Source organism: Mangifera indica, chromosome 12 (genome assembly GCF_011075055.1).
Source record: "Mangifera indica cultivar Alphonso chromosome 12, CATAS_Mindica_2.1, whole genome shotgun sequence".
Classification (NCBI taxonomy): domain Eukaryota; kingdom Viridiplantae; phylum Streptophyta; class Magnoliopsida; order Sapindales; family Anacardiaceae; genus Mangifera; species Mangifera indica.
Window position 1 is genome coordinate 12,538,923 of NC_058148.1, and position 25,076 is coordinate 12,563,998.

Sequence of the window (25,076 nt, forward strand, 5' to 3'; positions counted from 1 at the left end):
CGGCATTCAGTGAAGCACAAATAGATGTGTGCATGACGAAACCCACCAAAAACCACAGTCCAAACACAATAAGGCCGACCTGGACTAACCGGCTAACCGTCCATGCTGATGATAACGCTGGCAGTCACGAAACTTCGCCGCCGCTAACTGTCAAACTAGTACTCCTCTCTGCTTCGCCTTATTTTTTTGTACACTTTGGACCCACCAATCGAATCTCCATCTGTCTATCCGCATCTTCTCGCCTCCAACACGTGATTATCCTCATCTCTATTTTCAATTTCACATCTAAATTCTTCAAATTTACGCTGGCTCAAGATTAACTCAATTTAAAAGAATTTGTTTCAAATATAAATTTAATGGTAATTAATTAAAATAAGTAAAATTTTAAGCGTTTATACGTTTTTAGGCCACCCTAGACAAGTTTTACCAAAATAAGCAAATCGTATTTTTTTTACCATTTTTACTGTTATGTTAAAAAACCAAGTAAAAATATTTTTTCTGAGAATATGCGTCGATTTATGACGGTTACGATGGTAGCTAGAGATTTTACAGTGAAACCCTAAATATGTCGAATGTATATGGATGTTTTTGAATGTTTCGAACGCTTAAAATGATGTAGTTTCGATGTTAATAGATGCCTAGGAGTGTAGCCGTTGAGAGACAAAAGCGTAAAAAGTGAATAGTGTCATGTAAATTGCGTAAATACTGTTTACATCGCGCAAACTGCTTGCAAAATCGCACAAAAAATACTGTTCACAGACTATGATATCTACTTTTGCGCGGTGTAAACAGTGTTTGCGCGATTTGCGCAGCACTGTAAATTTGCGCAGTTTGCGTGACACTGTAAATTTGCGCGCTTTTGTCTCTCAACGGCTACACTTTCAGAGATCCATTAACATTGAAACTACATTATTTTAAGCGTTCGAAACATTCAAAAACATCCATATACATGATTCGACATATTTAATGTTTCAGTGTAAAATCCCTAGCCCCCATCGTAACCACCATAAACCGACGCACATTCTCAAAAAAAATATTTTTACTTTGTTTTTCAACATAAGGGTAAAAAGGGTAAAAAAAATACGATTTACTTATTTTGGTAAAACTTTTCATAGGGTGACCTAAAAACGTATAAACGCTTAAAATTTTGCTTATTTTAATTAATCACCCTAAATTTAAACTCAAGACAAATTTCTCTAGAGCTAAACCCAGCTACGAAGAGTCAAATTGAAACTCTGACTTGCTAATGTAATAATATTAATTTTATTTTTTAATTTAAATTTATTAATCAATTATTTAAATTTGTATTTTCTAATAAAAAACTCTGTGAAAAGAGAAAAAATAAAAACCCAGTTATAATAAATGAAAATAGTGGATGAAATTTCTCCGGGAGAATAATTGAGTTGAATGGTTATTTACAAAGGAAGAAATATATTATTGTAAATATTTTATAGGAGTTTTGCAAATTAGTATTTTATAGGAATATTTAGTTTTTAATTTAAAATTATTTAATTGTAAGATATATATATTTATATGTCTAAAATAAGTAAAAATAATTTTATTGAATTTTAAAAAGAGTTTGATAAAATCTAATGAATAATAAAGCTCAAAGTTAACTAAGCTGGGATTCCTCCCCCACCACACATCTAATTATAAGCACTTTCTCATCATTATCTAAATTTGTGTTTGACACGTCTCTAATTTCTTCTCCTTACTTTAATTATATTTGTACCATTCATTACTTCTTCATCAAAAGTTTGAGATGAATTTTGCCTTTTTAATATTATTTTATTTATAAACTGTGGATTATCAACCTAAGTTTCTCCCAAGCTAAAATTCAAAACGCCTTTAACAGAGGCAAAAACTCATGGCCCGAATGAGATTTAATAAAAATAGCATTACATCTCAATAATAATAAATGAAAAAAAATTATAATTTCAATTAATCTATTAAATAAAGAAAAATAATTCACTCCTTTATTTTAATTGAAATTTAAAACTTTTTATCCAGTTTCGCTGCTTAAATTTTTTTGGCGCCTATTTTACAAAGTTAATTTTCCCGCAAAATATCTTTAAAAAAAAAAAAAAATTTGAAAAACATTTTTATTCCATGAACCCCACCAATAAACAAAAACCTAAACATAATAACTCATGTAAAAAAATGACCGCCCAATAAGACACGCGAGCAGGTAATTATAGAAAGCAACAACTAACGACATCCGTTAGATCTCGTGGAAGCTTAGGTGAAAGAGAGAGCGCGAGCAAGACCGTCCGGTGGAGAGGGTTAGAGGCTTAGCGCAAAACTCAAAATCTCTCTCTCTCTCTCTCTAGTTTGTGTTTGAGGTGTTGTCACTTATCAGGTTTCTCGGCTTCTGAAAGCTAGCTGGTACTTGTTTGGTGAAAATAGCTTTCTCGAGAAAGTTTGTATAGAATGGGAAGATTAACGAGAATGCCACTGTACCTAACGCCGGTAGAGTTAGGAGCTCTGGTAGGCAACTGGTGGAACGATATCAACGATTCTTCGGAGTGGCAGGACGGGATCTTCTTTACTCTATGTGCTGCTTACGCGCTTGTCTCTTCTGTTGCTCTGGTTATTTTTGCAATCTCTCTCTTTCCTCTTCTTTTCAACTGTTTTTCTCAATTGCTATTTTTATATACAGTTATGTGATCTTAGAAGATTTTTGAATTCGTAGCCGTTTGTTTTTATCAGGTGTTGACATTATAGTCCAATTTTGTTTTTAATTGTCTTTGAAATTGTGAATTCTTCTGCTATGATGTTGTGATGTGATTTGCTCGTGGAAATTATGAGGTGGTAAACCGAGTGCTTATGATGTTCAGATACAATTAATAAGAATCGAGTTAAGAGTGCCTGAGTATGGTTGGACGACGCAGAAGGTTTTCCATCTTATGAATTTCATTGTTAATGGAGGTGATAATTTGGATTCTTTAATATATTAAGAGTTTTTTTTATCAGTTTTTTGTTGGAAACTAATTTTATTTCTGTGTATGTTATAGTACGTGCTATCGTGTTTGGATTTCACCTTCAAGTGTTTAATTTGCATCCCAAGGTCAGTTTGTTGTTTATGGCAGATTCTTAACTTAGCTTTCACGTATTCTGTGGCTTTTAGTTTTGTTGCACTTGTTCTGCCATATGTACATGACCTGAGCATTATAGTAGTTTATTCTTTACTTTTTATTTTTCTCTGGGATTCTTGGATGCATCGGGGCTCAAATTGTGTTTTGACTGCCCTGATAGAAAAGGTGGAGCAATGTGAATATAATGTTTCTTAAATAAGCTGTATTCAATTCTGCTGACTCATTATTTCGAGAACCCAGTGCAGAGTTAATTCTATGCCTAAGGATATTGGAGAAACTTGTATGCTTGCAATGTAGCCTTCTTCCCATCCTTCATTCATTCAAAAATATGATCTGCTAAAACACTGATTATAGTTTAAAAATGAGGATGTTACCATCCGTAGCATAGTTATCCAAAAATTGACTGGAAGAAAGGTTAAACTGAATCAATAGGATTTGATCATTCCCTTCATTTATATTTCTATTTCTATTCTTTGGTTGAGGCTCTCAAACTTTTTTGTGTACCAGATGAACTTTTTTTTTTTTTTTAAATCAATGCTTCTAGATGGGAAGTTATACAGCATTCATTCATATTATGGTCCATGGTTTACTCCTTTTCCATCAGAAAATTAATATGCTTGAATTTTAATTAAAAGTGAAATGACTTGCTGGTATGTATACATATCTACCCTGAAAGGCTTTTGTCATTATATGCCATGCTTTGTGTTTTGGTTGTAAGGGTAGGGAAGGATGGATTAGCAGGTTTTATACTCTCTGTTCATTATAAAATATTGTCACCTTATGTTTGATGTTAATTAGATGAGTGTATAATAACAAAAGAATTGCATTAATGGGAACTCTGAACTCTTTCATTGCAACAAGCTTTAGATCATTGATCAGTTAAGGTTAACTGAAAAACAAAGAACATTACTCTGGAGATGGGTGTTCATCCACCCATTAATTTCATGATTATATCAGCTATTGGTTTGGATGCTTGTGAACTGTAAGGATCAGATGAGATAAGTTCTGTAAATTTCAGATTGTTTGGTTAGTTGTATATAATGAGATTAATTGTATTTATAGTTGCTCTCTGTGCTTGGCCTGGCCATCTGCATTATTGGTATATTCTAGGATCAGTGAAATTTGCATCTCTGTGTTAAACTGGAATTAGATGACACTTTTATGTTCTTTTTGCATCATATGCATGTATAATGCCTATGGCTTTCCTACTGACATAATCCTGCCGTATGTATAACCAGGTACTGACATGGATACTATTGGACCTTCCTGGACTTCTGTTCTTCTCTACATACACACTACTTGTCCTCTTTTGGGCAGAGATATATCACCAGGCAAGTGAATGTTCATAGTGTATTGCATTACAGGTGTTTTTCTGTTATTGTTATTATAGCCTTGCTTTATTAGTGATTCTGCAAACATGGTGATGCTGTTATTGTTTGACATTATTGATGGATTTAACATTTTTTATTGATGAGCAGGCTAGAAGTTTACCAACCGATAAACTGAGGATTGTTTATATCTCAGTTAATGCTGCAATATACTTTATACAGGTGTGCTTGATCTCACATTCTTTCTGGCACCAAGATAAAAGTGTATTTTATATGCGTTTGATATTTTAGATCTGTGGCAGTAGCTATCACTTATTTTATGTACTGGAGGCTTCCTTGCGCTGTTGTGTTGATTGATTTGAAACATCATGACATGGTTGGTATGCCCGCTGGTTACTTGATAATGACAGAAATATTTAGAAGAAAATTAGCTGACCTTCAATTCCTAGTAGTAAATGGAATCTCTTGACAAATTCAATCTTAAAAGTATCCTACTTGCTTCTTTTTGCGAGCTTGATTTAAATTTCTAAATTCCTTTTCAAGTCCTCATGCCCTATGTTAAATTTTAAAAACCGCTTTTGACTGCTCGGTGGGTAGTATAACATAGGTAGAAACCTAGCTCACCTTTCCAGAGATCCTGTTCATTACTTTCTTTATTTCTCTATGCAAGTTTGTTAATCTCTTGGGATTGAGTTTTAAGTATCATTACAACTAATTTTTTTCCTTATATACTTTGCTAAAAAGATTCTAGATGCTCATTAGGCTTTTGCAATTATTAACTTGGAAGTATAAATTGTCATCAAAGGTTTTGTAAGAACCCTGATGAAGCCCCATAACATCTACTTCCAAAAATTATTTTACCTTGGCAAATTATGTAAATATTGCTGTAATGTTTTGTATCAGGTGTGCATCTGGGTATATCTCTGGATAGATGAAAACATGGTGGTGCAATTCATTGGGAAGATATTTATTGCAGGTAATGTCTGGTATCATAATATCAGCTAAGTTTAATATGCCCATTGCTGGAAATCGCACTTTATCTTGTTTCTTTTTCCTTGGATTATCTTTGCCTTCTAAGTAATGTTCTTCCATTCAACTGCTAAAATTTATTCTCTTTTCTCCAGTGGTATCATTTATTGCTGCACTAGGTTTCTTGCTATATGGAGGAAGGTGAGTCTTCTCAATGTGTTGAGTGGCTATCTGGTGGTTAGAGCGTTAAAGCTGTTTCAATTATTTTTGCTCACATGTGTTGCATCTGTTCCTTCTTTTTTCTTTTTGGTGCATTTCCTTCCTGTGGATTATCACATACTGCACTTGTAGATTATTTTTCATGCTTAGACGCTTCCCTATCGAATCCAAAGGGAGAAGAAAGAAGCTTCATGAGGTTTGTGCACTTTCTTCGCTGTTCATCTCCTGGATCACTGAAAATGATTACTAGTTACTATGAATCTTCTTGGCTATTTTATATTCTTGGATCATGCACTTATGTCCATGTGTGTGATATATACTGGTTGTGTATTTGGCATTCTGGAGAAATGAATTTAGTGTATTGTTGTCAATAGATCTGCTCATGGTCCAACTTTTCTTGCTTAGCAGTTAGGTATCATTAGGGATTACATTTACTGTGTGCTTGTATGTCTGTATATTCATTGGAATTTACAAAGATATGTACCATGGCAGTCTGGAAGAATATTTATGCGGTTGTATAATTTCTCATGATGGTAATATGGCTATGTTTATGGACAGGATAGGTGTCAGAATATTTATATGTTCATTTTGCATACAAGGACTGCATTTTGTGTGGGTTTTCATTAATTCTGTTCCAGTGGAAGCTACAGAGACATATTAATTTTAGTCCACTATTAGTATACATAAATTGTGTCTATGGGTAGGAATTCACTGTTTTTCTATGGCACTATCTTAGCCATGGAAGGAATCAAAATAGGTGGAATGAATATTATTTATTGCAGTGTGAAGATAAAATCCTGTACCCATTTTAGTAGACAATAGAAAGATTCGTGGTTACAGGATTACCTTGTAAAGAAATTAAGTGTAAAGGAGTATCAATGTATCATACATGTGATATTTGCCTTTTTTGCAGGTTGGATCTGTTACAGCCATTTGTTTCACCTGCTTCCTGATACGGTGCTTTGTGGTATGTTTCAAACTATAATTTACTCCAGCGAATTTAAATAAATGTCTTTTCATGCTTTTAAATTTTTTTCTACTTTTGGTGTTTAAGAAACTAATACTTTTCCCTCTCTTCTTGTATCTGTTCCACTCTTAGTATAGTTCAGTTTTATCTGCGGCAATTTAATCAATTTTTTGCACATATAATTTGGGAAAATAACAATTTGAAGAGTAAAATCATTTTATATTTTGCCTTGTTACCTTAATAACCTAGTCTAGTTTTGTGGGTAAGAATAAAAGGAAACCCTGCAATTTGAAAATAATCTGTGTGAAAAAGATGATAATATTGTAGTACTTTAAAGATGCTGAAACGGAATAAGGTTCCAATTAAGGGTTTTCATCAGAGGTAGTTCAGGTGCAAACTAAGATAAAACCTAATTGATTCATTTAGGGGAGGTTAAGTCTTAACGATCTGATAAATTTGAGATAACATCCTGAGCTGGTTTATTCTACTGCAATAAACAACACTGGCTGCACCAGTGGGTTAATGATATTAGCTGCTAGATTCCAAGGACCAAAGCAAGCAATGATCAAGTGTTATATTTGACAGGAAAATTAATTATCTGCATTGACAAATATAGACATAGTTCCCTGCCCCTAGTACTAACTCAAATCACTCGTGGTTGATTTGTCATTTACCAGTTAATTGTGAGCTTTTCCACTCAATAAATTCAATGTTTGGCTAATTGATACTATAAAAACAAAAATATGATTATTCAGTCCTTGTTGGCTTGACATGTTATATGGTAGTTCAACCAGTTTGACTTTCAGATATAATGTGTGCACTTCTCACACTCTGCAGTAGATGTTCTTAATTAAATTACACAAAGGGTTTATTTCCCTGGTTTATTGTGAGAGATACACCACAGAGAGTTTTCGGCCATGAAATTGAATATGCATGCGACAATTCCTGGCAATCTCTCTTAAACTATATGTACCGTCAAGTGTCAATAATTTAGTGTAACAAGATTCAGAAATCTGGACTCATGTTTTCTGAATCAGAGAATAGGTCATATAAGCATACTATTACCTCATTTGCTTTGCGATAAATGGATGCTTTCTTAATGCAAATTAGATAACTCATACGTGTTTTTAACACAATTCCCAAATTGCAGGTTGTTCTATCTGCTTTTGATACAGATGCATCACTGGATGTTTTGAATCACCCAGTTTTGAATTTGATCTACTATATGGTATTCATATTATCTTATTTATTTGTATTTTCTATCACTAGTGTATTTATCTGACTATGAAATGATTTTCCAATATCAGTTGGTTGAGATCCTACCTTCTGCTTTGGTCCTATACATCCTGCGGAAGTTGCCTCCCAAGAGAATTTCTGCCCAATATCATCCTATCCGGTAGTACGACGGTCCTTTTTCTCTTCTCATCTAACCCCCCTCTCCCTCCCCCGTCAAAAGAAAGGGGGTTTGTAATGTTTTGAGAGTTGAAAAAGAGAAGCAAAGCCAGACGGACAATCCAGATGTATTGTTCTGGCAATGCTCATGTTGTCTAGGCAATTTTTCTACATGCATATGAGGAAGCTGTATGAAGCTTGCTGAAGGGGATTATTTTTTTTCTGGGATCTTCATGGCATATGTTTAGAATTGGTTTATTTGATGTAATTTATTTGGTCGACAGTTTGAAATAGGAAATTTTCCCATTGTTTATTGTGGTTGCGGCTTCTCTCGCGTCTAGTGGGTAGACAGTGATTGTGGTGTGTGATAAAAGGTTTTTGACCGAAATGTTGTACATTTTTTCCTCGTTAGTAGCATTTGGTTTCCAGATTGTTAGTTTTTTCCCTGTAGAAATTAAGTTAATGTTAAGTTATTTATCTTCATTTTTTATTCTGTTGATTTCCTTTCAATCCGATTATCTGATTTTAGAACCATTGCACTTAAACAGAAAAGGTCTATTTCTTGTTGGAACGCAAATAGATATTTGTTGTTCTCGTGTTTTAAAGCCATCGAATTTTAGTCATTTTTTTATTGTTTAAAGTCCCACTAATGGCTACCAAGCAAAATTTGAATCTAAATCCTTTGAAGTAAAGGGGACAATTGATTTAAAGAACAAGAAATTCAACATTTTCAGATTTAAATGACCGGTAAACTGGAAATAAGGTTATATATACTATGAATAAATCCAAAATCTTCGTCAAAATACACATGATTTGGATCCCAAAACATGGTAACACCAGTCCGCAAGATAAAAAAAAAAAATTCACCGTTTTTCAAATGAATACCAAATGATGTACCATAGATCATCTGAATATCTGATTAGATCAAAACTGAGTACCAGACATTGCACTAATCAGTATTCAGTCGTAGTCAAATGGTCCTACAAACTCAGCATTACATAACAATAGTAAACAAAAAAGTGAACCAGAGTCAGAATTGGATTAAAAACTTTCAGAGGAAAAGAGAAAACAAGGTTTAATTTGGTATTTTGCTAAACCTTTTCAGTCCCACCAAATGCAGAAGAAGCACGGTGTACTAATTACAAGCAATCGGTCATCCCTATATAAATTACAAAACTCATCTGAAATCCTCTCACAGATCTAGCAACAGAAACATCATATACAAAATATATCGCGATGAGTCATGACAGGTCGACCACAATTAGCATATCCTGGTTGATATTTTTTAAAATATGGACCTATGAAACTTTCTTAAGACCTACCATTCTCATAGGCGATAAAGTAATCTCCACCAGTCTCCTCCATTCAAGGATCTGGCTAATCTTGGTGAACTTCCTCTGCAGGTGGTGGAGCAAATCTCAAATTTGCAGGGCGTGCCACCACTACCGCTTCATCTGAAAACAATGCTTTGATAAAGGATGGAGTTCTTAATGGGTGGCGACCCGTCATTTTAGGATACACATCTTCAAGAAAATAGTAGGCATGGCCAGCAATCATTCCCTGGATTAGAAACAAACGCTTTTAAGTTGACGAGGAATCACAAAACATAAAACAGAGAAAAGGACCCCGGCATTTACATCAAAAGTGAGGCATCCTACTAGGTCAACAAACACCCTCAATAATATTCCTACTTGGAGAATTAATCATACAACAGTTTCTTACTTGGTTAACAATGTTAACTATTAAGACTCTGTTGGGTGCACATAGTTAAGATGTGCAAGATATTTCATTGAAAATTGAATATCATTTCAATATATTTGTAATTAATGTGAAACTTTTTTTTTTTCAATATTTCAATATATTTGAAATTAATGTAAAACTTCATTTTAATAGACAACGCACCAGCAGATCAACCCAAGCACTAGCACCAACAAAGACAGAGAATCCCAAAAGCACCTGCAATCAAGAAGGCAACTATACATTAACATTCAAAAGAGGAAAGAAAGTCTTGTTCAAATTTCTGCTATAAGAGCTGAGAAGGAAAACACACGTGCACACACATATATATAAAATATCAATACTTTTAAGCAGAGAAAACTTTCATTCGCACTAATTAAGGGAAGAATAGAAGTGAAAGGAATAAATTCCGGAAACTATCGGAACCTTACAAAGAACAAATAGAAGGTTACTCACCCATGGTAGATAAGCTGCTGTAAATGTAAACAAACCCAGAAAACTCATATGTATGAAAGGATTTTGTTTGCTCCACACATACACCTGTATATTTTAAGAAAATTAGTAAGCTCCAGATGATTAACAACAACATCACCAATGAACCAATCTTGCAAACTAACCATCATTAGAGTCAATGAATTGCTAAGGAATATGATTTTCGCAAATGATTCTGACAAATAAGGTATCATTCCCCCAATAAGAACAGTGCCCGTTAAAAAAGTGGCTCCAAATAAAAGCATGTAAAAGAAATCTGCAGTCCTTCCTCTGAAAGAGTTCTCCTCAAGAAGCTTGCAATAACGAGCAAGGAAGAACATATGGAACAAAAAGTCCAAATCTGGCATTACCAAGAATAAACATGTCAATAATTTCAATAATTGCTGAAAGAAAATTAGTTGATTAACAACAATCAAGCAAACCTCCTTGGAATGAATGCACTTCATACTACAACATAAAAGTCAAGTTATCAAATATAAATAACTTCTTTTGCTGGGAGGGGAATGAGAGAGTGCTAAAAATTAAACTTCAGAGTCCCAATAGTTATTTGAATTAACAAGATCTTACCCCGTACTATGTTAAAAACATGAGGCAGGACAAGAAGGTTGCTAAATAGTGAATAAGAAATTAACCATATACTTGACTATCTAGATGTTAATAGAGAAAACAAAACCTAAACTTGTAATGTAGCAATTTGTGAATGCAAAAAGTAATGCAGAGATGCTCCTATAGTCATGCTCAGATACCACAGGTTCTGCAAATCCATTTCAAACCTAGTAACTCCAAAAAATCAACGCTTCATAATTTTTGGCAAGATATCACATTGCATTTGTGTATATGTAGAGGTATGCCTAACGCGCCTTGCTCTACACACTAAATAACTCATGCCAGTTTTGACAGTAAATTTTAAGCAAAACAAATGTGATGCAAAAGAGACACTCAAACGTAATAACAATTTTGTACTAAGTTCAAACTCTAAAACTTACCCATTTTCCGGAAGAAAAGAAAATTAGTGATAAGGCGCCAGAACTGATACTGCTTAACCACGAGTGTTGGATGCAAGCACAGATTAAAAGGCGATATTATCTAGGAAATTGCAACACCAAAAAAACAAATACATGAGAACAGCAAACGATAGTTCCTCGAAATTGCATCCTAATCCACAAAAGGCATAAACGAGACAACAACAACGACAACAATAAATCTCAACAAACAAATCAACACCAATAATTTTGATGCTAAATACCAATACAAAACCAAAGCTTTGGATCATCATTCATTGAAAGCGCCAAAATTCTCAAATTTGCACCTAATCCAGTTAAATAATCCCAAAACAGGCCAACCCATTTACCCAGAGACAAAATCACCTGGAATTACACCATCGAACCCTCAAAACCCTAAAAAACGCAAATCCAACCATTCTTTATTGAAAACAAAACAAAAACGCATAAAAAGGCAATGAGAAAGAGAGAGAAATACATCGAGGGAGCAACCGATTGTGGTGACAATAGCGGCAGTGAGATAGGTGCGGGTGATGATTGGCATCTGTTTGTACCACTCCTCTACAGCTTGGGCCATTTTTTTTTTTTTAATCTCTAAAATTCGCAGCAATTTGGTTTATCAAAGAATTGCCAAAGCCCTGGAAAAACAGCGAATTCTCAATCTTTGGAAGAAAAAAAGAAGTTCTCGATTGAGAAAAAATGGCGATTATGATCAACGACAACGTACGCGAGACAGCTATTAATCGGCTGACGGTGTTTCTTCTCCGTCTAGAATCATCATCAATGACAAACCGCCACCAATGAGAGAGCAAGTTCTCCTCACGCACCAATGAGGTACTTTTTGGCAAAATAACTCTTTTTTGTTTATTTATTTTTTTCATAATTTTTATATGAATAATATTTCATTTATTTCAACAATATATTCAGCGGATCAGCATTTTTTTAATTGCAAAAAAAATAAAAAAATAAAATTTTCATGACCTATTATTCAACATCTTTTCAATTACTTTCTTTTTTCAGTAATTGTTTGCTATTTTTTAAATTATAAATATATAAATTTAAAAGAAGTTAAAATAATTATATTGATTTGGGTACTTTTGCAAAAGCTTCGTTGGTCTTGGTCTGAATATTAATAGTAATATTATGTATATTTATTTTAAATATATATATTATCATATATTTAAAATTATCTTTATTTATTAAAATATAAATACTGTCAAGTCTTTATTCAAATATTTTAATTGAATTCAGATTTGGTGTTTTATTTTTAATAAGTTTTAAAGGCCGTTTCTTAAACTTTAATCAAAGGTTAATTTATAGAATTTAAACTTTTTTTTTTATTTTGCTCAATTTTTTTAATCACTATTTATAAACTTGAGATACCAATTAATATAATTTTTCTTGTATTGAATTCACGACGAAATTATTCAAAAAAATAAAAAAGAATTTTAAAATTCTAAATACAGTTATTATTTTTATTGTTATTTAATATTTTAAAATAATAAATAACCGAAAAAGAAAAAATGAAAATGCAGCGCAAGAACTAGCCCAAAAGCCTTGTTCAAAACCGATTAATCAAATTGGTTTGTCAATTTTTTGAATCAAACTAAATTTTCCGTTTGAAAAAAATTAAGAACCAAAATCAAACCGATTTAAAGATTAATTAATTTTGAACTGAACTGAAAATACCAATTAACCAAACCAAATTTTTGGATAACTGATTTTTGAACTGAATTTCAAAAAAATATCATATTTTATTATTTTTTCTATTTTTTTTGAAAATAAATTCAATATTTTATTAAATTTTTTAAAAACTGATTTAGTTCAGATAATTGGTTTTAAAAATTACACAAATAGGTAACCAAACCAAAAAATTGTTTTTTCTATATTTTCGAATCCATTTTTCAAATAACTTATTTTTTTGTTCGATTTTCAATTCAAAAATCTATTCAATATGGTTCGGCTACTAAATAATTTTAAACACCCCTATATCATAACCCTTTATCATCAATTTAAATTACTATTGAGGATATAAAGACACTAACCTCAAGTTATGGAATATCACAAGCTCTTTCAGGATTTGAAGCTTGAAATCTCAAAATCAATAAAATTATGTGTACTCATTTTAAATACATAAATATTTATATATATTATTATATAATTGAACGATTTTAAATTAAAAATAAAATAATTTATAATTATATAATAATACATTAAATATATATATATTATTATATATCTAAAATAATCGCATATAGTATTGTTATCTGAAAATAGCACACAAAGAGTTTATTGTTGGACTTTCGGTTGAAAAATTACATGAATTATAGAAGGACTCTAAACTATAGTTGAAGCATCAAGTACAAACAATATTCTCGTACAAATTTATCACCCACGTTAGATGACTTCAGAGGTTAATTTTTATATTTTATATTTTCCCTATTATTTTATATTTTTCTTATCCTTTTATTTTCTTTTTTCTTTTCAAAACAAATATATGTATTAGGGGTGAATTATAATTTTAAAAAATGTTAAAGATGCTAATGAAAATTTATAGGGATTTTTGGAAATTCTAAAAAAGTTTAGAGTGTTTGAAAAAATTTTAATATATCCCTTATTATTTTAAAAAAATAATAATTATATGTTTAAACAAAATAAAATTTAATAATTTAAAATTAATTAAAATTTTGATATTTTTAAAAAATGTAAGTAACAAAATTTTGAATTTTTAAAATATATATTAATAATTTAATATTTATATTAAATAATAATAATAATTTTATAAATTTAATAAAATAATAAATCAGTTATTTTTTATACGACCAGATAGGATAGGCTAACAAAATTAAATGAGCCCGAAAGACTTATTCTCACCCAAGGTATAATGAAATCTCAAACTCTCACTGACGAACTTTTAAAAACCCATTACATCAATTCATAAATTAAAATCTATTAAATTTTTTTATTATGGTTAAAAATAAAATTATCGGTTAACAATAATATTTAAAAAAATAAAAATTTATATCATTGTACTATTTTAATTTAAAAAATTAATAATTTCTCTTCAAAATTAAGTTTTGAAAAGTGATATTTTTCTCTCTACTTAGGGTTTTGAATTTCATTGGCGAATTTCTTGCTAATCTCTTCCCCTCCCAGTGTTGTCTCTTTCTTCAGTGTTCAATAACTGATCGATGATATTTAGATTTGACGAAATCTAAACAGAGTGATTTTTGTCGTCTAGATAAAAATAGCTTTGTCTGGACGACGACGGTCCAAGTAAGGAGATCAGCCTTGTCGAAACTGTCATCGTAGTCCAGTGAGGATAATCTAGTAATTTCAGGAACTTAGAAAGCCTGGAGAAGGCTGTCTCGCACGTGCCCCGTTGCACTCATTTCAAATTCAAAAAAACTCATTTCCCTCTCATTTCTCGTCGGACAAGAGATTTGAAAGAAAATTACCACAACGCTCTACTACACAAATCTACTCTCAGTTACACTCAATGGAGTGTGATGAACCTCCGTCTCCGTCGCTCTATCCACGACGGCCGCCGTCTTCTTCGCTTCTCAAAGACATTTCCAATTTTAAAACCCCAAAACGTCCCCCACAAACCCCCGATTTCAACTCTCCATGCGCACAACAATTTTTCACTGCCTCCAAACAAACTCCTAAGTCCTATGCTCGGTCGTTTCATCGCCATGGGCTCTCCAAGTCAAAGTCCAAGACAGCTGCCGCCCGGAAACTCAAGTCTTTGGAAATGGAACAATCAAAATCCGCCTACAAGTCAAAGCTCAAAAAGGAACAGTCACTCAAGTCGCTCTCCAAATCCCTCACCGTCTGGCTTAATTTCCTGATTCAAAACCCTAAATTATGCGGCTATGACAGAATTGGGACCAACTCGGAGGTGGCCAAGGGGAAGAGGGAAGGAGGAGAGATAATGGCATGGCGGAGCCCAAAACGGCTTAGGGACATGTGGTGGAAAAGAGAAAATGACAATGCTGATGTGGATGTTGATTTGGCGGAGTCCAAGTACTTACTGTTGAAAAATTCGTTAAAGGATGTGTGTAGTTTGGATGATCTGAAGCAAAGGATGGGTGTTTACTTGAGTTTGGGTGGTTGCAAAGAGGTTTTCCATGTCATGACTCTTGTGATTAAGGTTTGCTCCCTAAATTTGCCTTAATTATTTAACAGTAGAAACATTCCTTTATTTGATAGGAATGTCTACACTAGCTAATTACGCTCAGACTTTGTGAATGATTTGATAACTAAAGAAGTTTACTGTGTTTTAGTTGGCTTTATGCGTACATGATTGAGAATCTAGGTAGTAATTACGATTGGTTTGAATTGTTGTAGCAAGTATTGACAATGATTTGTTTTGTCTTATTTACCAGAATATTGATGATGGGCGATTAAAAATGAAGTCACATTGTCCCATTGTAACTGATGTTGGGATGAAGGAAAAAGCCACTAGTGTTATTATGAGTTATAACCCCATTTGGCTTCGAATTGGCCTGTACATTATTTTCGGTGGTGATTCCTTGTTGTCTAATGAAGATGTTAATTCTGAACAAGATATGGTATTCTTGAAAATGATAATCGAGAAGCAGTTTTTCTCTCATGCCGGGCTTGCAAAAGCTTATGCTTATAACAAAAAGGTGGAGGGTTTATACAGACCTGGTTATTATGAAACCTTGGGGACTGTTATATTGAAGAGATTTTTGCTGCTTGTTCTCATACTTGATAGAGCTAAATCCCAGGGAATTCTTCCACTCAATTATGGTATTGATGGAGTTGATGGGGGTTCTCCTCTTTTGTTCATAGTGAAATCTAGTATCAAATCAAGCCGCCAAGTGATTGTTGGTAACTGTCATTTCTTTTCCTGGTTCAATTTGGTGTTGGTTGTTTTCCGATCATCCTTGTTTCATTAGAGGTTGAATTATCTCTTTCTGTTTTGAAATCAGATTTCTTATCTTCCGATGTAATGCATGGAGAAGGTAGTCTTCTCGCACACCTGGCGATTGTTGGGTACAAAGTGTCTTACCAACAGGTATATTTCTCAATTCATGTAATACACTTAATTTAATGTTTGTTTGTGTTCACTACATAGAGGTAAATTTTACTATCAATTGAAAATTTGCTTTCGAAGGTTGGAGTCTCTATTCATTAAATGAAACTCAAATTATTTCTCAAATAAAAAATTTTCAGTTCATTAGCAATTAAATGTGCTTCTTGGTGCAGTCTCCCCTGGTTGAGTATGATTTCCGAGTTACGGATTTATTTGTAGATCTCCAAGATGGTCTGCGGCTTGGTAGAATCATACAACTCTTGCTACAGGACTCCTCAATCCTTACGGTTGGTTTTTAAGATATATTTAGTAGTGAAAATACTAATTAGCATCAGATTGAATGTTCTTAGTTAGAGGGATACTTTGTTTGGCAGAAATTGGTAGTCCCATCTGATACTCGCAAAAAGAATTTAATAAATTGTGGCATTGCTCTGCAATATTTGAGAAAGGCTGGTGTAGTGTTATATGATGAAGATGGAACACCAATTACGGAAGATGATGTTGCCAACGGAGACAAAGAACTTATTCTTTCCTTGCTATGGAACATGTTTGTGCACCTGCAGGTGAACCGGTTTTGTTTGTTTATTTTAGAAGGAATGTAGCTGTTTGTCAGTTTCATAGTTACACAACTTACCTTGTTGTTTTATTTAATCTGCAGTTACCACTTTTGATAAACAAAAATGTCTTAGAAGATGAAATTTGCAAACTTCAGGAAACTAGTGTGGTATGCCTGAGAACTGGACCAGTTTTCTATAATTTATCTTTTTAGATGAATCGCAATTGAAAACATGTTGGCCTTAAATTATGAAAACTTGGCTGAATCCTAACTTTTGTTTCTTTTTTTTTTTGGCTCTCTCAGGGCAAATTGAATGGTAGCGGTTCAACTCTGGATTTGCTTTTAAATTGGATCCAGGTAATTCTACTCATTGCAAAAAAATGTATTAGAATCTATTTCTCTTTGCTTTCAATGCGAAGGGCCACCTAATTAGAAGTAAAGTTATGTTTCTAAGTATAAAAAGTACATATACTCATGTAATCCATATATGATCTCCCACAATTTGATGTCATGTTTTTTTCTCTTCATTTCTTCACCCTTTCCTTCCTCTTCTCCTAACATGTCTAGTTAACAAATATAACTTGCCTAACATTCACATTTTTCCATGCTACGTCATTTTGCAAGTATGAAATAATGTCATACACGTGTATTTTTTTTTTTTCACCTGAAAGAGAAAGTTCAATTGTTAAGTTTGCAAAGGGAGAGAATATGCCAGAATCGATTGAGTGCATGTTGGGTTGGTTTCATTTTGAGTGACTTTGTTTTGATTGGAAGTTTAGAAGTTGATTTAGAGTTTTTAGTGTGAAATATTTTATTCTCACTTCTGTTGTTTTAAATTTCGTATATGGCTTCTTCATACGTCAACTCTTCACACTTTATGAAGCTTTTGATTAAATGTTTCTGCAGGTGGTCTGCCAAAAGTATGATTATCAGATTGACAGTTTTTCTTCATTGGTTGATGGAAAAGCCATATGGTGCTTGCTTGATTTTTACTTCCGGAAGGAAATTAGTTGTTCTTGTTCTTCGAAGGTTTATTTTTCTTTTATTTTCAATTGAGTTTGCACCTCCACTCCTCTTCTGTTCATTTTTGTTTCCTTATTATTTGATCATTTGTCACAGGACCATCATGAAGCAAGAGGTGAAGAATCAATAATGTCAACCACTGATTACACAGATGCTTTTCACAACTTTATATTGTCCCAGAAATTGACCACATTGTTGGGAAGCTTTCCAGAGGTAGGTCTTCATGGTTCTTATCTTTGTGTTTGGGGTTCTGTGAGACAATTTATAATTAAATGGTTTATGAGGTAAGCCAAGGTAAAGAGACCCAAGTCTAATTTGTCTGATTCCGTGTTTTATATGATCTTCTATCTTCATATTGTATAATGGTTGAGCGTGTGAAATGCTGTGGCAATGGTATATATCAATGGTTTTTGATGTACGTGCATACACACAAGCTTTTGTGTGCATTGAAGTATCCAAACATCACAGTTCACATATGGTTGTACACTGTCCACATACAGGTTCTGCAAATGAGTGACATACTTGAACATAATGGTGCTTGTAGTGAGCGGAGCGTGGTAATTCTTTTGGTGTTCCTCTCCTCTCAACTGATTGTCAGGAAGAACATGGTAATGCTCCGAGAATTATGCTGGATGATTACTGAACCACACCCTTAAAAATATTTTAATGATTAATTGTTTTTCTAGGATCAACTAAACTTTCATAAACTATTGGGCTGTAATTGTCAAAATTTTGAGAGGAGACGTTCAAATATTGGATACTGGATTGAGAATTTTCAAGCATTGTCAGAACAAGAAGAAGAAAAAGATGACAGCAAGGAAGGTGATCATTCTTATAAGTGGTACCCTTTTTGTAAGTGATGAAGTAGACATACTGTCCCTTATCCATGAAGCATTGGTACGTAATGTAAGTGCATATTACTAAAATGCAGTTTGGGTGGTAAGTTGTATATAGTTGTGTTCCCTGAGTTTAAATCTGTCTGATTCATTTGCACAGATCGCTGGAAATATCTTCTTGAATTTAGCTTCAAATTCAATATATGAGACTAAGAGGGAAAGGGGAAAAAAGATATGAGAGAAAAATAGATGGCAAAGAGTAGTAATTAGAGAGAGATGAACTAAACTTCTTATTGCAAATCATAATCCTTAGTTTGTAAGTCAATATGCTAGTTCTCTATCACATGACTAGCTAGGAACTTTATAAGTTTTATGAGTATAAGCCAATGACATGTTGTAAAGGGCACCATATGTTTATCTGTCAGAGTCACCTGCCATTAACAAGCAAACCTGCAACATTCCATACTTGAAATTCTTTCATTATACAGAAAATTTTTCTCTGAAACATCAGCTAGGTAACGAGGACATTTATGCTCTGCGTCAAATTTTGATTTGTTTTGTCTTTGATTTACATTATTGATTTCACACAGATGCAGTGAGGAAGTTTAAGGCCCTTCAGGCTTGGTGGCGGGAAATGGCTGAGAAGAACTATAAAAGTGCCTCAAAACCTCCTATCGCTACTTTGCAGAGCTTCTCAACTAACAAAAACAGCATTAACCTTGAAAAAGGTTTATTGTTTGAACCTTGTTTGCGGTTTGTTGTCATGTATACTTGCATTGTGATAGGATCGATCCATTTGTTCATCCTTCATTAGTAGATGTGACTGCTGGTTGACTTTGCTAATTATGGATTTTCTCTTTTGAATGCATGCTACGACTCTTCTAAAGGTACTACAGTAAGTCAAACTGTAGAAGGTATTGCAAAACAGTCCAAAGTGGAGGGAGAATTACGAGGTACTTTATTCCTCGGTTTAATTCTTATGGAGCTTTAACAATTTGAGATTGGCTGCAATATTAGTGCTTCTATTTGGAATCCCTTTGCTAATGCTACGAATAAAAAAATCACGGTTTTTTTGTCTTATTTAGAGAACAGTGTTCTTTTCTTTTTAAAAACTATAACAAATTTAACTCTGTAAATTACTTATTTGTTGGAACAATAATCCATGGGAAAAACTGATTTTAAGATGAGGAATTAGTATAAGCATAGGGATCCCTTTCTTCTTTCCCATACTAAACTAGGAAATCCATGAAGTGTTACAACAAATGAGGTTTCTCACAAGTTATACAAGACCAGGTTCCTAGTTCTCATAAAATATGACTTGTATTGTCATTGGGAATTTCCGATTGAAGAAAAGAATTCGTAAATATAAAATTTTACTCTATTTTGTGATAGAATAACTAATAAATAATCACTCTTCTTGACAAGGCACTTTGTTTTGTCTACCTGTTTCTTCAATTGTAAATGGAAGTTGGCATGACAGATCTTCAAAGTTGCAGCAATCAGGAGTCTCAGTAGATAAGTGATTGACTATCTTATTTATAGAACAATTACTTTATTATGCTTATAGGAAATGCTGCACAAGTCATACAGACTCATTTCAGGAGATGGATTCAACGTCGCAGTTTCTTGAAGATGAGGAATGCAGTTTCATTTTTGCAAATTGCTATTCGAGCGTGGTTAGAAGTGAAGTTCAATTCAACACTTGAAGATTTTGATACTAGTAAAGATGGCCGCCTTAGTTTTTTCGGAGTTCTTTTATATGCTACTGAGCTAATTAATTAAATTATCCACTCGTGTTGTCTGTTTATTTAAATGACAGGAAAAATCGAGAACTTAGAGATAGGGAGATATGTCAAGTTCATTGTTGAGAAACGCGGTTTTGGCAAGTTAAAGAGATCGGTAGTACTTATCCAGCGAGCAACTAGAACTTGGATAAGTCACAGACATCAGGTGAAAAATATGAACAATCAGGGTGTATCCACTCCTTATCTAGTTAGTGATGCCATGGATGTTCAGACGTGTGTGCCCAGCATCCTTGAAATCGAGAAAACTCCGTTTATGTGTCAAGAAAAGGATGACAGGGAGTTGGAAACAGAGGCAGCACTTAAAATTCAGTTGGCATGGAGGAATTTCACATCAAACAAGTCCCTTCACAAGAAATGTGTTGCTGCAACTAAAATTCAGAGTCATTTCCGTGGTTGGCAGTCAAGACAAAGATTCTTAATTTTGAAGCAGGCAACAATAAAAATTCAAAGTCATTTCCGATGCTTAAGCTGTCAAAGGGCATTTCATGAGAACAAAGTTGCCACAAGGTCTGCTATTCTCATGCAATCTTGCATACGTGGTTGGCTAGCTAGAAGACAAGCTTCAAGATTTAGGTGTTTCATTGTTAACATCCAAGTAAGTTTTGCTGCTTGGTTTCAACTTCAAGTGATCTGAAGTTATGCATTCCACTCCTTACCCTAACAGAATGTTTGTGAAAAATATGAGTACTTTCGATTCTGAAATTTTTGGTTCTTGACTTAGTCTTTTTTCTTGTTGAGATTACTGATATAACTGTTGTTGAAAAGAGTATTAGAATTAGAATAATGTAATTCGTTTTCTAATATTTTGCGCTATTTTTTAGTATCATTTTTTCAAAAGACTCATAGTTCTACTTACTGAAACTCACCCCTTGCAATGCACTGACATTATTAACCATATAAGCGTTCCATTTTTAACTATGGGTTATAATATTTAAATCAAGAATTAGACCTTTACCAGTCAAATCATAGACAGGTTTCAAGTCTTCTATTCATTGTTCAATTATTATATCTTGTATTACAGAATATAATATTAACCATTGTTTCAAGTCCCCTTTACTTATGATTTTGTTGGACCTAAAGTCGCAAGGTGGATATGAACTATTGGTTTTTGTGCTATGTTATTTTGCTTGCATTCTGGATTTATGAGTTACTTGCCAAAAACCTACATAATATACTGTCTATATCTCAGGATGGGTTCTTATAGTTGCTGTTATATAATGTGTCTCTCTTTATGTCTGGATTGCCTTTCTCATACAATCATTTGTTGGCAATGGTGTGTTGAGAATAATTCTTTTTGTCTTGAGTTTAGAGACATGTACGTGGGTGGCTGATTAGGAGGGACTACATGGTTCAAAGAAAGGCTCTTATAAAGATCCAAAGTGCCATTAGATGCCTACTATGCAAGAGATCTTTTCATTTAAATAAATCAGCTGCCATTGAAGTTCAACGATTTGTTAGAGGGCAGAATACTCGAAGGAGGCTCCTAGGTAGTCCTGCAATTTCCATCCAAGTCCAAGACAACTTTATCTCTCTTAAGAAAAGCTTTTATGCGCATTTCTGAATTGTTGCTTAAGTTCTGACTTTGTGATTATTATCAATCTTTAGGATCGTCTTGCCATCTTGCAACCACTATTTCTGGTCATTATAATACCTCAAGAGACTGCTTCCAGAGTTTTGAATTAGGAGTACTTGTATCATCTGTTTTAAAACTGCAAAGGTGGTGGAGGCATGTTTTGCTGCGTAAATTAAAAAGAAAGTCAGTTATCATTATCCAGTCACATATTAGGGGGTGGGCAGCAAGGAAAAAGCTCTCTAGAGAGAAGCATTGTGTTGTTGTGATTCAAGTAAGATTTTCTTCCTCTTTTGTGCTTTACACCATCATTCATAGTAAAATGAGGTGGACCGTCATTAATATGCTCACTGCCATAAAGTCCTGTACTTGCCTACTTTATTTTTTTATAAACAGACCGTGAACTCTTTCCAATTATTTATCAAGAACAGTACTGCAGACAAATTAATTTTAGCTCTGACGATTTCACTATTGTCAATTCAAAAACTCTAGACAAACCTTGGTGAATGATTAACTATATATGTGTGTGTTTACGGAATTTTCGGTTTAGAAACCTTAAAAAGTGGAAACTTGGTATTCTTTAATTCTTTCTAACTGTTATGAAATTGTTAGTCTTATTGGAAAGGCTACCTTGCTCGAAAAGAATCAAGTAGGCAAATGCAGGATTTGCGCTTGAGAGTTCAGAATTCTGCCACAAATGTGGATGATGGAATGCGCATTATTAACAGACTAGTGTCAGCACTTTCAGAACTACTCAACATGAAAAGTGTCAGTGGCATTCTTCATACTTGTGCAACTTTGGGTGAGTTGTACAACAGTTTTGGCAAGATTCTTTCACTAATCTTCGGACTTTATGCAGTATGCTCATATATGTAGAATAATAAGCTATATTGCTTTTATCGAACCCCTGATATCAAGTTCACATTTCTTTTGCAGATACGACAACACAACATTCTCAGAAATGTTGTGAAAAGCTGGTGGCTGCTGGGGCAATTGAGACTTTGTTGGAGCTTATTCGCTCGGTCAGTCGAAGCATACCTGATCAGGAAGTTCTAAAGCATGCACTCTCAACTCTCAAAAACCTTACCCGTTATCCGCATTTGATCGAAGCACTAATCGACAGTCAAGGATCTGTTGAAACAATTCTCTGGGAGATGTTAAGGTTCTTCAGTCATCATAATTTTGATAGAATTTAAGCAAACCATCAAGCTTTTAACCATTTGTTAATTGATTTGTTTCCTTTACAAAACTTTTCAGGAATAAGGATGAGGGATATTTCATTGCTTCTGAGATTTTGAAGAAGATATGCTCAAACCATAAAGGTGTTGAAGCCATATGCAAGTTAAGTGGCCATGTTAAGAGATTAAACACTCTTGTTGAGGAACTAACAAGGAAGGCGAACATGGATAAAAGGTCTGAACTTAATGAATTTCTACTAGTGTAATTGTAATCAAGATTAATGTTAGAATTGTGTAATATGCCATCAATTTTTGTATGCAGAAATCCCCGGAGCCAGTCAGTGAGAGCGAACTTGGAAAGGAGATTGAGGGAGGCTGTTGAACTGGTGAAGCTGATAAAACATGGCTGAAGGCAGAGATGATGAATAGGCTCACATTGTATAAAGTAAGAAAAGGTATGGATTGCATTTATTTTTCACAACCCCATTGAATTGTGGGCTTCAAATGAATTGACAAAATTTGACATTGCCGATTTGAATATCCTGTTGCCAGCAGAATTTAGAATCCTAGTGTTTAAGAAATGGTTTTCTTTATTGCGATTTGGTATTGTGTATTTACTTTTGAGCTGTTGCAATGAAAAATTGTTTGCACTAGGTGATATTCTTTTATCACTTCATGTTATATCTGCCGGCCAAAATCCAGACTGGCCATTTGATGGGTCAAAGGCTACATGACAACGAAACATTGATTTCAAGTAGCCTTTGACCCATCAAATGACTACACTGGAAACAGGAATGTGCAATTTGTAAAAATCATTGTGAGGGGTGGTAAAACGGACGGGTTATTGGTAGATAATGTCTGAATATAGATATAAATTTTAGATTTTTGAATTTGTGTTTATAGATAATGAATTTTTATAGGCAGATTAGGTGTGCTCACAGGTTATCTGTTTTTTTATTTCAATATCAAACTTATAATATATTTAAAATAAATTTTATATATTTTCTTTTTTTGATATGAAATAAAAATCTATCATAAAATTAAAAATTTTATTGTATTAAAAATAAATTCAAAAAAATAAGTATTAAATATTTATTTTATGTTTAATATTAAAAATCTTTGAATTTATAAAAAGTTTTTTTATAATTTAAGTTTTTTTTTTTCACAAAGTATTTATTTGAGAAAAAAATATTAAAATAATAAAAATAAAAAATTAACATTAACAAATAATTTATGGGTTGATCCATACCTATTCGATTGGGATGAATTAAAAAATTTTAACCTGTATAATTTATCTATTTTTTTATCTTTATTCTTTTTATTTATATTCGTATAGATCTAATCTCAACCACACTATTGTCAGGTCTAATCATTATTATTAATATTATCCGCTCTTCTTGATATTGTAAATCTATAAATTTAATTTACAAAGCTTTATCTAGCCTTAACTAATTCTTGAATTTGATGTCAGCCACATGCATGGGAGCCTGTGAACTGGCACCATATTTGTTTCTTTGTTAAAGTTCACCACTTGTTTGGACCGCAATTGCTGCTGCTGCTGCTGCTTCTTCCCGCACATATATTGTTGAATCAGAGCCAACACTACTTTTTAATTCCCTCTTTTTACAATAATTAAATTTATTTCTTACCCAGAAAGGCAAGCGGCAATATATTTTAGTTATTTGATTGATTGAACAAGTGGATGCTAGGATAAGGGAAGAGTGTGGCGTGATGGTTCCAAGAGGGCAGCGATGCACATGACATATTATCTTCTCTGTTTAAAGTATCGAATCAGAGATTGAGAACCAGCAACCAAATTGTCTACCCAATTTTTTATATCATTAAA

The 25,076-nt window shown here is 33.3% G+C and overlaps 3 protein-coding genes across 4 annotated transcripts; 2 read left to right on the forward strand and 1 right to left on the reverse strand.

The window, feature by feature from the left end:
• The first annotated feature begins 2,213 nt into the window (after positions 1-2,213).
• On the forward strand, positions 2,214-8,460 carry LOC123192991 (tobamovirus multiplication protein 1). Its single transcript, XM_044605735.1, has 11 exons — positions 2,214-2,589; positions 2,838-2,928; positions 3,015-3,067; positions 4,334-4,426; positions 4,574-4,645; positions 5,327-5,399; positions 5,548-5,593; positions 5,744-5,807; positions 6,525-6,578; positions 7,729-7,806; positions 7,886-8,460. The coding sequence occupies exons 1-11, from the start codon at positions 2,431-2,433 to the stop codon at positions 7,976-7,978; spliced, it is 876 nt and encodes a 291-aa protein (XP_044461670.1). The 5' UTR covers positions 2,214-2,430; the 3' UTR covers positions 7,979-8,460.
• Positions 8,461-8,990: 530 nt separating this feature from the next.
• Positions 8,991-11,919, reverse strand: LOC123192992 (derlin-2.2). Its single transcript, XM_044605736.1, has 6 exons — positions 11,679-11,919; positions 11,186-11,285; positions 10,325-10,539; positions 10,164-10,247; positions 9,873-9,926; positions 8,991-9,530 (listed from the first exon to the last, which is right to left on the reverse strand). The coding sequence occupies exons 1-6, from the start codon at positions 11,775-11,777 to the stop codon at positions 9,348-9,350; spliced, it is 735 nt and encodes a 244-aa protein (XP_044461671.1). The 5' UTR covers positions 11,778-11,919; the 3' UTR covers positions 8,991-9,347.
• LOC123192989 (abnormal spindle-like microcephaly-associated protein homolog) lies at positions 11,896-25,042 on the forward strand. 2 transcript variants are annotated; one of them, XM_044605731.1, is made up of 23 exons: positions 11,896-12,034; positions 14,442-15,353; positions 15,589-16,057; positions 16,159-16,244; positions 16,436-16,549; positions 16,637-16,825; positions 16,921-16,986; positions 17,122-17,175; positions 17,725-17,847; positions 17,938-18,054; positions 18,342-18,449; positions 18,528-18,663; positions 19,268-19,405; positions 19,565-19,630; positions 20,245-20,397; positions 20,497-21,077; positions 21,792-21,969; positions 22,088-22,326; positions 22,665-22,854; positions 22,989-23,214; positions 23,310-23,465; positions 23,553-23,685; positions 24,702-25,042. In XM_044605731.1, exons 2-22 carry the CDS (start codon positions 14,700-14,702, stop codon positions 23,638-23,640), a joined length of 4,131 nt encoding a protein of 1,376 aa, XP_044461666.1. In that variant the 5' UTR covers positions 11,896-12,034; positions 14,442-14,699; the 3' UTR covers positions 23,641-23,685; positions 24,702-25,042. The 2 variants fall into 2 exon arrangements, with proteins under 2 accessions (XP_044461666.1, XP_044461665.1); XM_044605730.1 differs by lacking the exon at positions 24,702-25,042 and having other exon boundaries at positions 23,553-23,883.
• Positions 25,043-25,076: the final 34 nt, after the last annotated feature.